General features: G+C 39.0%; 1 protein-coding gene across 1 annotated transcript; it reads right to left on the reverse strand.

The window, feature by feature from the left end:
- Window positions 1-4456: 4456 nt before the first annotated feature.
- On the reverse strand, window positions 4457-6067 carry LOC103161111 (gastrula zinc finger protein XlCGF7.1). The gene is given in 2 exon segments (XM_035445856.1): window positions 4457-5398; window positions 5401-6067. Coding segments are annotated over 2 exon segments (993 nt in total). The 3' UTR covers window positions 4457-5072.
- Between the last annotated feature and the right edge of the window lie 9893 nt (window positions 6068-15960).

Consider the following 15960-nt stretch of genomic DNA (forward strand, 5'->3'; position numbering starts at 1 on the left):
AAGAGCACTGACTGTTCTTCCAGAGGTCCGGAGTTCAATTCCCAGCAACCACATGGTGACTCAAAACCACCTTGAATGACATCTGGTGCCCTCTGCTGGCATGCAGGCGAAAGACTTTAAACATAATAAATAAATAAAAATCTTTAAAAAATAAAAAAAATTAATTTGTATTTAAATTAGAAACAACCTTATTTCACATAGCAATCCCAGGTCCCTCTCCCTCCTGTCCTCCCATTCTGCCCAGTATCTCTGGATCCCATCCCTACCCCCTCCTCAGGGAGGGGGAGGCCTCCCATGGGGGATCATCAGTCAGTCACATCACTTCTAGCAGGACCAAGGCCCTCCCCTGTATATCTTGGCTGTGAGTGTCCCTCCAGCGGAAATGGGCTCCTAAAGCACATTCCTGCACTAGGGATAAATACTGGCTCCACTGCCAGAAGCCCCATGTACTACCCAAGCCCTGCAACTGACACCCATGATCAGGGGGCATGGTAAGGTGTTATGCTGGTTCCCCAGCTGTCAGACTGGTGTCCATGAGCTCCCACTTGCTCAGTCAGCTGTTTCTGTGGGTTTCCCCAGCATGGTCTTTGCTCATCACTCCTCCCTCTCTACAACTGGATTCCAATAGTTCGGTTCAGTGCTTAGCTGTGAATCTCTTCTTCTGCTTCCATCAGCTAATGGATGAATGCACTGTGATGGCATTCAAAGTACTCATCAATCTCATTAAAGGGGAAGGGCATATAAGGTAACCTCTCCTAAACTTTTTAAAATTAAGGATATTACTACAATCTAAGAGGTAAACCTTGGATGTCAAAGATAAAAAGCCTAAGGTGAATATTGGTAAGACTTAAAGCAGCCTGAGCAGATACCACCAGCTTGGTATTTAAAATTTTCTTGTCAACTTGGACAAGATCAAAGCTTCAAAAAATATGTCTTTAAAGAGGACAGAACAGGTAGACAGGCCACCAATTAGGCACAACACTATATACATAATAAATGATTTTTAAAAATAAAATAGAAAGTATCCAAATCTAAACCTTCTCTCCTCAAAATTCAAGAGGAAAGTAGAAGAAAAGAAATTTACCTTGTAATACCACTTTGATATGTATCAACTTCAAACAATTGGTACCTGATGGCTTTTCAAACGGGCCCACAATAGCACTGAAAATTATTCCATGAAGTGTATTTCTGTGACATTCTACGTGTTTTACTATGGTTTTTGTTGCAGTGATGAGTACCATGACCAAAAGCAACTGAGACAAAGAAAGGGTTAATTTGACTTATACTTCCTGATCACAAAGCATCACTGAAGGAAACCATGGCAAGACCTACAGAAGAATCTGATTACTGGCTCTGGATTAACTAACATTCTTATAAAACCAGCCCCCCCCAAATCCCTCCTTGCACACAAATAACTGCTTGGGTTCAAGTTGTTGGACAAACCTTTCCACGTAGAAGAAATTAGAAGATACCACCAGCTTGTATTGTGTATTGATGGAGCCGCTCTCATTCAAACAACTACGTATGTCACAGCTTGGGAAGTCTCTATGGACTGATTCTCTGACTCAGCAACTTGCAATGTACGTATTATATTGGCAGTTAGATTAAATGAAGGTGGTTTCCGTGTTAGATGCAGCCCAACTGCTCCAAGTGTTCTATCCAAATTTTTCAAGGGTTCCAGAAAATATACCTTAACTCAACCTTTCAGAGATGACTAAAGGAAAGAATAGGACCCTAAATTATTTGGGGAATTACATAGACTATCACAACTCAAATACAGACTTCTCATGCCTTATACTATTATTTTTATTAATGTATGGTTGTTTTTTTTAAAGATTTATTTATTTATTATGTATACATTGCATGCCAGAAGAGGGCACCAGATCACATTACAGATGGTTGTGAGCCACCATGTGGTTGCTGGGAATTGAACTCAGGACCTCTGGAAGAGCAGTCAGTGCTCTTAACCCCTGAGCCATCTCTCCAGCCCTAATGTATGGTTTTGGAAGTAGGGGCTGCCAAGCTAAGTGATATAGCTACATTTAATATAGATATACAAATACACACTCATACATATATATTAAGTGCATATATCTGCGAGTATGTACATATTCCTGTATTCACACTTACATATTATGTGATTATATATATATCATCAAAATGACAAAATATAATACATATTAAATGTAATAGACTTTGCATGATTTAAAATTTTTGGTGTTTACACAATAAACACTTCTTTACCATTACCAAACATTGGTATTGCTTCTTCCTCTCTCTCCTGTATTGACTGTCATCATTTAATCCCACATTAGAACTCAGCTCCAGCTGGGCATTGGTGGCGCACGCCTTTAATCCCAGCACTCAGGAGGCAGAGGCAGGCGGATCTCTGTGAGTTCGAGGCCTGCCTGGTCTACAGAGCAAGTTCCAGGACAGCCTCCAAAACAATACAAAGAAACCCTGTCTCGAAAAAAAAAAAAAAGAAAGAACTCAGCTCCTCCACAATTTTCACTTTCCCCCCTCTCAGGGCACTTGCAGCTAGTCCCCTCTCTAGCCTGGTCCCCAGTTACCAATGGAACACTATTCTGGACCACAGGAATCTTAAAGAGGAAACGGTAGATAGGTCAACCAGTAGACAAGCACATTAACTCAGACTCAGAAAGATAAATCTGTCCCTCTCATTTGCATTCCAAAACTTCAGATGTGAGAAGATAACCTGAAGTAACCACAGGAACCACGTCTCGCCATCCTAATAAATACATAATGCAAAGTAAATCTCCTGTTTAGGAATGGACTTATAATAAATATGCTCAAAGTTAGAAATTACTTCTTTCAAACTGATTCTAAATTTTTGGAATACATTCCAGAAAGTATTTAATTTATTGCTGACATGAGATCCAAGTAAATGAAAAAGTTTCACAAATTTTATCTCATTTAAAATGACAACCAGCAGGCTGGAGAGATGGCTCAGAGGTTAAGAGCACTGGCTGCTTCTTTCAGAGATCATGAGTTCACATCCCAGCAACCACATGGTGGCTCCCAACCATCTGTAAAGAGATCTGGTGCCCTCTTCTGGCATAAAGGCAACATGCAGACAGAACAATGACTACCAGCTTTTTCACAGTTTTTCAATGAAAGTTTCTTTTGACTGGTTTTGGTTCTGAAAGCCCCAAGGTGTTTATGAGTTTGTTTTCTATAGCTGCAACAAAATTCAATAGGCAAAGCAACTTTTAAATGGAAGTGTTATACGGGCCCTGTAGTTACAGAAACTTGGAGCCTGTGATGGTAGAGCAAACGTGTGCTGCCTGAAACAACTATAAGCTCGTATGATAATTTACAATCAGGAAGCAGGGAGAATATACTATGAATATTAGTGGGTTTTATTTTCAAATCTCAAACTTGCCTCTGGGGAGATATATTGACCCAAATCCATACCTCTTATTAATCCTTAACCTGTCCACCAATGGGACCAAGTTTCAAGAATCATATTGAGCCATTCTCAAGAGAAACACTACTACAATTGTTTTCAAAGCTACTACGCTAGACAAAGTAAAAACCAAAGAATAAACAAAACCAGCCAAACAAAGAGCCAAATCAGGAATTATTGCATGTATTGTAATGATTTCATCTTTCATATAGTAAAATATTGGGTCTAATATTGTTTCTTTCTACATTAAAATATTGTATTTTGGGCTGGAGAAATGGCTGAGGTTAAGAGCACTGACTGCTCTTCCAGGGGTCCTGAGTTCAATTCCCAGCAACCACATGGTGGCTCACAACCATCCGTTATGAGATCTGGTGCCCTCTTCTGGTGTGCCGATACACATGGAAGCAGAATGTTGTATACATAATAAATAAATAAATAAATAAAATCTTTTTAAAAATATTGTATTTTTTAGTTAAGTATCCACTCTCAAAAACATATTATTATTTACTCATTTATATTTCTGTGTGTGTATTCATTTGGAAGTTTGTATATGACTGTAAGAACACCACTTTCAGGAATTGGCTCTCTATCGCCAACATATACAATCCAGGAAGGTACCTGAGAGAATCACATTTTCTGGCACTAAACCATTGCTAGCTGATGCATCTCACGGTCCAATCTCATTCACCTTTCAAACCTCACAATGAAACAATTTGACCAACAGTGTCACACAATGGTAGTGCAAATTCTACACACTACACTTTTCACTGTGAGATCATTATCCAGGGATGCAGAACACAAATTTGGGAAAACTCTGCTGAAAATTAAAATACTTTAAAATTAATTTATCCTAAATACTTTGAATACTTTCCCACATTTATTCCAAACATAAAGGTTTTCACCATGAAATAAATTTTTGAGTATAAGAGAAACAATTGCTGCTAAAGCATTTTGCAAATGGATACCCATGTAAGGCCTGCCTTTAGGATGGATTCTTGAGAACATCCTGGCAACAGAAACTGGTGAAGCCTTTGGCACAATACTTAGATGCATACTTACATTAAACTCCTTTCTGATGTAAGTTCTTGAATGAGGGTTACAAAACATGAAGTGTCCAAAGCTTTTCCACAATGCGGATATTGAAAAGGTTCTTCACAAGTGTGAGGTCTTTTATCCTTGATAAAATCTCAAGAGCAAAGAAATGGTTTCCCAGATACTTACAAAGAAAGGCTTTCTATCCAACGTGAACATTTTTAGTGCTCTTGTGCCAATTGGAACTATTGAGGGCTTTTCCACAATGCTACCAAGCATTAGGCTAACTAGAGTGAAGCACATCATGTCTGCTATTACCACCAAAGTGGCTGAAAGCTTCTCAACACTGCTTAAAATAATAAGACTTCTCTCCGGTGCGACACTTCCATGTCTGTGGGGACTACTGGAGTCACCGAAGCTTTTGTAAAATGCTTACATGAATAATGTCTGTCTTTTGAGTGAACTTTTTCACAATTGTAAAGATCACTAGACTGAATGAATAGTTTCCCACATGTTTTACACAAAATTTGTTTCTATCCCATGACTTTTTTCATTCAACTCTGGATGTAAATGGGGCAAAGGATTTTTCATAATGTTTACATACATAATGCTTCTATCTAGCGTGATTTCTTTCATGTCTCTTTTGACTACTGGGCCGGGTGAAGGCTTTCCCACAATGCCTGCATGCATAAGGCTTCTCTCCAGTGTGCTTTCTCTCATGTCTCTTATGACTACTCGAGTCACTGAAGAGTTTTCCACAATGCCTGCATGAATAAGGCTTCACTCCAGTGTGAATCCTTTCATGTATCTTAAGACTCCTGGACAGGCTGAAGGGTTTTCCACAATGCTTACATGCATAAGGCTTCTCTCCAGTGTACTTTCTTTCATGATTCTTCAGACTACTGAAGTCACTGAAGGCTTTCCCACAATGCCTACAGTATAAGGCTTCTGTCCAGTGTGAGTCCTTTCATGAGTCTTATGATTACTGGACTGGCTGAAGGCTTTTCCAGAGTGCTTACATGCATAAGGCTTCACTGCAGTGTGAACCCTTTCATGAACTTTCAGATTACTGGAGGTGGTAAATGCTTTCCCACAATGCCTACAAGCATAAGGCTTCTGTCCAGTGTGAATCCGTAGATGTTCCTTCAGATGACTGGAGCATGTAAAGGTTTTTTGACAATTCTTACAAGCATAAAGCGTCTCTTTTGTATGACTTACTTTATGATTCTCAAAATATTTTGCGCATTTAAATGTTTTGCCACATTGCCTGCAATTGTACCTTTTCTGTCCAATATGACTATTTTCATGGTTGTAAAGGTCACTGGACTCAATGAAGGATTCTTCACAGAGCTTACATACAAACTGTTTCACTTCTTTATGGATTCCTTCATTGTTCTGAACAAATGTGTATCCTGTTACCTCATTTTCATTGAGTGTAACTCCAGGGTGAGCTCTCTCCTGAGGCTGATCCAAACTGAGACTCCTACAGGCTTCCTTATATTCTTGACTTTCACAGGGTTTCTCCTGGGGAGATGTCTCAAGTACCTGCAGTGATTCAGAATGATGGATGTCTTTCCAATGTTCCTGATGTGTAAAAGCTTTGGCCATGGCTTTCCTCCAAACAGATGGTATCCCTGTAGTTTGCTCTCTGAGATACCCATGTGGGGATGAATGACCAATGATGTTTCTTACATGCAATGGGCTTTGACATACTCTTTCTCCAGGATGCATGTCTTTACTGATGATATTCTCTGTAATAGATTTCCCGTTTTTATTACACTCATGATCACATGTACATATATAGTATTTATCAATTGCTTGAGATCTGCAAAAGTGAGAAGAGAATTACTGTACCCAAGGGAAATGTTGGAGTCTGGTTTGTGTACCATCAAATTATATTATCCTATAGGCACCACAAGAACATGGTCACTGTGAAGGTCAATGTAGACCACATGAAAAGACCCTGTCATTTGTAAAGAAGCAGAGTGTTGACTTTACTTCTATTAGAATTATGAAGTTGTATCACAGATTTGGAGGTTAAAAAAATTCTGCTTTTCAGGGGGCTGGAGAGATGGCTCAGCGGTTAAGAGCACTGACTGCTTTCCCAGAGGACCCGAGTTCAATTCCCAGCAACCACATGGTGGCTCACAACCATCTGTAATGAGATCTGGTGCCCTCTTCTGGTGTGCAAGCATGCCTGCAGATAACTGTATATATAATAAATCAATAAAAATCTTTAAAATAATAAAATAAAAATAAAAAGGGTTTTAGCACAAGAGTAATATGCAAACATAGATACACATATACAGGTACAGAACAATTAGTTATGCATAAAAGGATTGAACATGAAGGCAAAAGTTCTTGTGTTAGTAGATTGTTACAGTGAAATGAAGTGATGAAACACTGTGGCATATGACATTCAGAATTCAAGTGAGTGTTGGTTCCTTAATTATCAACTGCATATACCTAGGACCATCAGAGAATGGGTTCTCTCAAAGGACAAAATGACTCAGATTGGCTTGTAAATGATTCTGAGGGAGAATTTTACATTCCTGATTGATGAAGGATGCTCACACTATGATATGCATTGTGGCCATGGGCAAGAGAGCACGAGCTGTGTAGAAAAGGCACCTGTTGGTTACTTTGGTCAAGCTGACACAAACGGGGACACACGTCTGAGAAGAGGGAACCAAAAAGGAGTCAATGGCTTTTTCAGGTGACATTAGGCTTGTCTGTGAGGGCATTTTCTTGATCAGTGATTGATCAGCCCACTGTGGGTTTATAAGACAGGCAGCTGAGTAAGAGATGAGGAGCACACAGGTAAACAGCATTTCTCCATCACCTCTGCTTCAGTTCCTGCCTACAGGTTTTTAACTGCCTTGAGTTCCTATCCTGACTCCCTTTTATGATGGGACTGTGACAAGAATGTGTAAGGAAAAATGTGCTCCACCCCAGAGGTGTTTTTTTATTGTCATAGCAAATGAAAGCAAAACATCACAGCACATATTTCACAGCCTCAAAATGATGTATAGAAAGACGGCAAATACTTTTGAAGTTTGTGTGAAGTTTGTGTGTAATAAACCACTGATGAAGCTCTTTCAGAGGCTAATGTTACATGACACATGTGTGAACTTAATGTATTACAAACATGAGATACTCAAATATTGAATGGCACAATTCAATGCTCTACTACAGAAATTTGTGTAGAGATCATTATTCAGTTAATTTTCTTTAGATATTTTGGTAGGCTCTCAGTTGTCCCATGATTTGCAAATATGTGAAATCAATTCCTTTCTTTTGAATATCAATTACCGTGTGTTTCTGCTGAGGTCTTTGCAGTTCTCTCCAATATTTTCTTCTATTGCTTCTTCTAGAAGAAAATCCAGAGAAAACAGTATGACATATTCATATTCAACATAAAAAGCATTATACCTCACTTTTTGACATGGGTTATCGTACTATATTTACCACATATTACCTTCAAGAATCCAAATACCAACAGTGCACACATACACAAGACATGGATGTTCTCTGATTAAATAAACAATGGGAACATGTTGGGATTTTACCTATGGAGATCAGGTTCAAAAATGTCTCCTTCATCACATCTCTGTAGAGCTTCTTCTGACTTGAATCCAACAAAGCCCACTCTCCTGAGGTGAAGTTCACAACCATATCCTCAAAGGCCACTTTCTCCTAAGGGTGTATATATTAGGGTGGTTAGTTTTAACTGACAGACTGATAGGATACAGAATCATCTAGCATATTTTAATCCTAAAGGCACCTCTAAATTATCATGTGAATAGCAGTAACTGAAGAATATCTGTGGGATGCTATCTTGATTACCTGATGTAATAAAGGAGCCCCATTGTCTCAATTATTACTCAACTGCCCTTAAACATCATGACAATCAACTAATATAAAAGAAAGCATTTTGGAGGACATTGCTTACACTTTCAGAGGTTATTCAATGATTTTCAGGTGGGAAGCAAATAGGCATATAACTGAAACATATTCAAAGTAATACACACTCCAACTTGAGAGGCAACATTTTGTGAACTTTATAGGACTTGTGCTAGTGGAAAGGCAAACCTAAGACATATACAACTACACATTACTGTCTTCCTGATAGTGCGCACTGTTGACTAGCAGCTTCACAGTTCTGCATTTGTGAATGGCACATACTCTTCAATTGTGATATGAAGTAAACTCCTTCTGCCTACAGTCAGTTTTCTGGATTTCTTTTTCATCACTTGGCAACAAGTGGAGGAAAGCATACGAAAAATATCCACTGTTCTTTATACAACCAAACTCCACTACCAGCAGGAAGTAAGCCAAAGGGTACTCAAAGGAATGAAATCAGGCAGAGGGATGTGTTTCATTTTGTAGAATTTGGAAAATTAAAATATGTACACCATGCCATTGACACCTACTCAGGATTTCAAAGGGCAATACTTTGAGTTCTGAAAAGGCCGATTCTGTAATCACACATTTGTTAGAAGTTATGACCATCATTGGATAAGTGTACAAATTAAGACTGACATTATTCCAGCATTATGTTTCTAGTAAAATAAAACTGTTTATTCATTATTGTAATATAAAGCATATCACAGGTATATCACACAATCCTACAGGTTAAGCTGCTATAGAAAGACCAGATTAAACTCTAAAGGACATGTTAAATAAACAGAAAGGGGTAATAAAGACCCTAGAAATAGATTGCATAATGATTATTAACTTGAATTTTCTGAATGCTAATGAGAAAGGAACAACAGCTGTGGAGAGACATTGGATGAAAGAAAAAAGTAAGGAATAAATCAGCCTGTATACTTTAAAGATGTGCTGAGCTTAAAATGGAAGCCAGGACATGTGTTACATTGGGGAAGGGGTTTGCCTTTCCTTCCATGGGAGAAGAATTGCTACAGATACCATCAAAATTGATAGATTAGATTTGAACAGGAGACACCCTTGAATAAAAGAGTTGAGAGTTCATTCAATAGCATGGCCATTCAATCTAAACTAACTTTAAAACTAAGATATACTTTTCATTTGATCAGATATAACTTGCCATAAGAGAACCTTCCCAAAATTAAGGGTGGAGAAGAGTTTTGTTGTTGGCTTTTCAGGAGAATGAAGGCATCCAGATAAGAATCTGAAGACGATGAGATGTCTCAGGAAAAGCACAAATCGAGAAAACATGTCTCAAGAAAAAGAGTAAATTGGCCTACTTATATATCCCATCAACAAGAAGATAAAATTTCATACATTGCCCATATGTTTCCTCTGTTTTTCTCTACAGACATAAAAATGTAAATCATCTTTTTGAAATCCCAGTCCAAGTAAAAAATTAAAGCTGTCTTTGGAGGGGAATGTGGCTCTTTCCTTCTCTAAACCCAAGCATGCCTGTTAAAGTAAAACCAAATCTCTGTTTCATGTCAAAGAAGCCACCTGATATGGGACAGAGAAAAACAAATATTAAAGGAATATTTTATTGCCACTAATGTCATAATCCTTTGGTTCTGTTTTGAGTCTTTGAAGCTTTTCTTGAGTTATAAATATTATCTAAAATATATAATATGTATATATACATTTTTTAATTTTTTGTCATGATATTAGGGGTCATTAAGTATTCATTCTAGAAAAAGGCTTCATCTAGCCTCCTGTACATGATTTAGGGTTTGATTCTCTATTAGGCAACTAGGAATTAAGTTTTGTACTCTGGGTGTACATAACAAATATTGATCCTTTAAACTCTGCTGCATATGACATTTAAAATGCTTAAGTTTTCTTCAGTGAACCATGACGATGTCTAACAGCGACCTTTCAAGTCTCCAAAATGATGATGGGGCCCCCCAACGACCCCATCAGGATTATGATATTACCACTAAGCTAAAAAATACCACCTAAAGATCAGCTTTGACTACTAACTGATCAGAACAATCTCAAGGAGGCTGAGAAGATTTAACCTCACAGACTACTTGAGTCAAGAATTGAGACAATTCCCTGTACTTTCCCATTACTCAGAGACTGGACAACAAATGATACAGCTACCTCTTCCAGGAATTGACAATTAACCCAAATTTTCCTTTTCAGAATCCCTCTAAAGATTCCATCACCAGGGGCTGGAGAGATGGCTCAGAGGTTAAGAACACCGACTGCTCTTCCAGAGGTCCTGAGTTCAATTCCCAGCAACCACATGGTGGCTCACAACCATCCGTTATGAGATCTGGTGCCCTCTTTGGGTGTGCAGATATACATGGAAGCAGAATGTTGTATACATAATAAATAAATAAAATCTTAAAAAAAAAGATGCCATCACCCACAGATAGCAGTAAATTTAACAATATTAATACCCACATTCCCAATTGGGGTGGGAGGTTAGGGGGGTTGGTCTTTCAATGACCTATGGATAATTAACTTTGTTTTGGATGGTTGATTACAAGTTGTTATTGATAATGGTCAGGAAAAATGTTGAATAAAGGGATTACATTCAGAGTTCTTTTGAAAAAAGAAGGGGATATAGATATGATATCAGGGTGGATTATTAAATCTACTCTAAAAAGAAAAAAAGGGGAATATACAAATAAAAAAAGTAGATTATTGAATCTACTTTTAACAAAAATGTACTTATTAACTTTAAATATTTTTACAATGGCTTGGATATTTTGCATATTGATTCAAAATTGGGGGCTGGAGAGATGGCTCAGAGGTTAAGAGCACTGACTATTCTTCCAGAAGTCCTGAGTTCAATTCCCAGCAACCACATGGTGGCTCACAACCATCTGTAATGAGATCTGGTGCCCTCTTCCGGTGTGCATATATACATGGAAGCAGAATGTTGTATACATAATAAATAAATAAATAAAATCTTAAAAAAAAAGTTACCTCTTAAAAACAAAATTGAGATCTTTTTTTGTTAGAACATATTATACAAGCATTTCTAATTTTGTTCAAGGTATTGTACCTATGCAACTCCCTTAACAATTTAATGCAAATTTTAGCCCTTGAAAGTTACTGTTACCAACTATTTAGGATAATAAGCAAATGCAGGTTACCAATTACTCACCTATTAGAATCAAACTAGTAGTCAACATTAGATATGTTTTCAAGGTCAAACAGAGATATATTTTAGATAGAAAAGTCATCTTTAAATACTTAAAAATTTACAGAATATGGTATTTAAGATGTTTTAACAGCCGGGCGTTGGTGGTGCACGCCTTTAGTCCCAGCACTCAAGAGGCAGAGGCAGGCGATCTCTGTGAGTTCTAGACCAGCCTGGTCTACAAGAGCTAGTTCCAGGACAGCCTCCAAAGCCACAGAGAAACCCTGTCTTGAAAAACAAAAACAAAAACAAAAACAAACTACATGCTCTCAGATTTTAGGGGCACCCACTCCCTTCCTCACATACAGTATCCCCCACCTGCCATTTCCATAAAGTGGTGCTTTCAGTTGTTCTGTACATCCCAAATTCATACCCTAAACAACAAATTCAGGACTTCAAAGTAGGAGCAGGACCCAAGAATATTCAAGCACAGGAACCACACACAGGACTTAATAGGAAACAGCAGTGACAAGGGATGAGGCAAAGACCCATGACTATCTCACACTTCATGTTCCAATGTATCTATTTACTGCCAAGAGAAATAAAACACACCAGCAATGGATACACTTCCTCATGGATGAATAAAATAGACATACATGTCAGGAATACTCCTCTGAAGATTCAGAATTATAAAAATCAACCTTTGAATTTGATATGGTTTTCCTTGTCCAAGGTCATAAAGAAAGCCTCCATTCACAAGAGTAAATACTCCCAATTATCAGGATCACTTTGACTGCTAAGACAGAAGCCACAGTGGTCCTTCTCAAGTGATGACACAGAGACAGTAATTGATTAACCGTGGGACCTCATGGTGCCTGCTATTGCTTTCAGGGTCAGGAAATACTTCCTTTAATGCCATAGTATTTACTAGAGCAATAATGTCACTCACATGCACATTGAGACTTGTGTATTTTATTTCTTGAGTATGGATGTTTTTGCATGTGTTCTTGGTGTCCCTGGAGTCTAGAGGATGGTACTGTATCCCCTGGAGCTAGAGTCACACAGTATTAAGAACCACTATGTGGGTGCTGGAGGGGACACCAAAATAGAAAGAAATTCCTAACAATAGGAGACCAAAACAGGAAAAAATATACCTTGCATGTTGAGTTCTGCTTACAGTTAAACAAGTTAAGATGAAATTTGCTGAGTGTTCTGTGTTGTATGAGTCAGCTGAAGCAAGAGGTTACACCAAGATGGATTTTTTTTATTTTATTTATTATGTATACAACATTCTGCTTCCATGTATATCTGCACACCAGAAGAGGGCACCAGATCTCGTAAGGGATGGTTGTGAGCCACCATATGGATGCTGGGAATTGAACTCAGGTCCTCTAGAAGAGCAGCCAGTGCTCTTAATCTCTGAGCCATCTCTCCAGCCCCAAGATGGATTTTTTAGGCCTGTGCAGCAGAAGGAAGTTCCAGCCTCTGACAGACTGAACTTCCAACAGCTAGACGAAGGCATATTTATTTATCATTCAACAATTTGGGGGGGGGGGGATAAACTAATTTCCAAATTCCCTGATCTACTTTATATATGTTTGTGAAGGACAGCATCATGACCCTGCTACTTTATTATTCTGTACCATGAGAATTTCACAAGAAGTCAGAACTTCAGGTGTTCCAGAAGCAGCTACTGCCCAAGTCATGCAAAGGCTGTAACACTGCTTCAGAAAAACAACTCTAAAAATCATAGAAAACAACCACTGATTTTCACCAAGATTCCTTCAAATTTCAAGTACATCTAGAACACAACTATTCTGTTCTAAAATATTTACCCTTGATATAGTGACTCTGCAAGATTCCTATAATTAAATTCCTGTTTGTCCTGTGTTAAGTCCTTCCAAGCTAAAGATTCTTATCGTAATCAAGATGATGCTGTGGGCCTGTGTTAAATAGTAGTCAAAGAATAAGTTCCAGAGGCTGGAGAGATGGCTCAGGGGTTAAAAGCACTGCCTGCTCTTCAAGAGTTTCTGAGTTCAATTCCCAGCAACCACATGGTGGTTCTCAACCATCTAAAGTGAGATCTGGTGCCCTCTTCTGGCATGCAAGCACACATGCAGGCAAAACACTATATGCAAAATAAATAAATGTTTTTAAAAAAAGAATAAGTTCCTGTTTGACCCATGTTAAGTCTTTGATAAATGTGTTTTCTATTTGTAATTAAGAATAAGTTCCTAGCCGGGCGTTGGTGCCTCACACCTTTAATCCCAGCACTCGGGAGGCAGAGGCAGGTGGATCTCTGTGAGTTTGAGACCAGCCTGGTCTACAAGAGTTTGTACCAGGACAGCCTCGAAAGCCACAGAAAAACCCTGTCTCGAAAAAAACAAAAAAAAAAAGAAAAGAAAAGAGTAAGTTCCTGTTTCTTAGGTCTGATGTAAATTGCCTATAATGCCATTCACTTGATGTTTATCTGTGGTGATGCATTATCTATGATTTTAAAAAGCTTGCTTGAGGGGTCAGAATGCAAGGCTAGTGACAAGCCCAGAGGCCAGGCAGTGGTGGCACACACCTTTAAGCCCAGGACTTGGAAGACAATGGCACACAGATCTCTATTAGTTGAAGGACACCCTGAGTTACAGAAAATTGATCCAGTCCTCAAGAGAAAGAGCTCACACTAAGGGGACCACATGCCTTTAATCCCAGCACTCGGGAAACGGAAAGAAGAGTGATATGGCTGTGCACAGAGATACATATAAGAAAAAAGCAAACTCAATCTTAGGCAATTAGTCTCCAGCCACACTGATGAAAACCAGAAGTCTGGGATTGCAGTCTAAGACTTGGTGAAGAGCAGTGCAGTCAGCATTGTACTCTGAGGGTTCATGAGGACAGGACAGCCCTTTCAACCTGAGGTGGAGAGAGGTAAGATGTTTTTTTTATCTTCAGTTTGAAGTTCAACCTAAGTATCTGTCTCTGGGTTTTTATTATTCATGTTACATATATCCTTGCATTTGTTCCTTTCCTGGCCATTGTATCCTCCTAACAATGTATAACCACCATTCCTCTAGGCTCTCTATATACCTTAGCTCTCCAATAAAGGGGACTTCAAGGCCAGCAACGGCTGGTCCCTCAATAGTTCCAGGTATGAGACAGTTGGCTGGCAAGTCCCTTTAATAATACAATGATGGACTTGGTCTTTTCTCCTCCCAAATCTCATGTTTACCACTGGGAATCTACCCTGCTCCTCTGGATGAGAATTCTGTGCTGAGAATTGAATCATCTCTCCATATCCTATTCACATAAATCATTTAACAGAAGTAAAGAGTAAATATTTTCTTCAGTAGTCTATCAAATTGGGTCTCTAATCAAGTGTATAACCGATGTTCTTAATAGTTTAATAGTTTAACAGTCCCTTAATAGGGACTGTTTTGACAAATCTCAGTCAGAATATGCATGACTGCTTTCTTAGCTAAGCCACCTCCTATCACAGGGGAGCTCCTTAGGCATTTACAACCCAAAAGGCAGTGATGGACACAGGCAAATGATTTTCACCTGAGGGTCTAGCTGGTCTGGAGAAGAGACAGAGTGTGTGGAGGTAGTGAAGAACACAGATGGTCTGGGGAGACTCTGTAGCTACCAGGAATCTCTCGTCCCTGCTGGGTAAGGCTTTCCATGTTCAGTTGGCTGAGGGAAGTGTGACCAAGTCTCTATATATAATCCCTATCCAGTATGCTTTAAAGAATAGAATCAGCTGGGCGTTGGTGGCACATGCCTTTAATCCCAGCACTCGGGAGGCAGAGGACTCTAAGCTACACAGAGAAACCCTGTCTCGAAAAACAAAAAACAAAGAAAAACAGAATCAACACTTGGGACACCCAGAGGGAACTGTGACAGAATTCTGCCTCAGTTTGTTGTTGGGACATTGGGAGGAATTTCTTGACATCTCTCCTTCAGAAAGAACATTATGTGAACACTAGGCTTATTCACAAGTGGCTTGTTCACAGGATGTTACCCAGAACGTCATATCCTACCGAGACAACAGGAAACAAGCTAAGAAATCACTCTTCTTTGGGGTAAAAGTAACAGTGTGACATCAACTAAAGCTGCAAGAAACAGACATCAAAACAGCCATTTCCTGGGAAAACTGGTGGAATATAAATTTCAGTGCTCTTGAAGAAAGCCACATGTGACACCACATATCTATGGTTTCAGAAATTACAGTTTGTGGAAGAAGGTCTACATCCCAAAAAAGCTGAAGGATAACCTAAACTCCATGGAGAGACCCTATGTGTAATGGAGACCTCAGTGGGCAACTCCTTCCTACAGTGATCCCATATGGAAACAAGTTTTAGGGACTGATCCCCAGCATATGGGAAGTGTCTGAAAAGGAGCACATCACCCAGTGTGACAATTAAGTACCTGGCTTGTCACAACAGCTGGACATCTCACTTCCTGCAGTAGG

This window comes from Cricetulus griseus, chromosome 5, assembly GCF_003668045.3.
Source record: "Cricetulus griseus strain 17A/GY chromosome 5, alternate assembly CriGri-PICRH-1.0, whole genome shotgun sequence".
In the NCBI taxonomy this organism is placed as follows: Eukaryota; Metazoa; Chordata; class Mammalia; order Rodentia; family Cricetidae; genus Cricetulus; species Cricetulus griseus.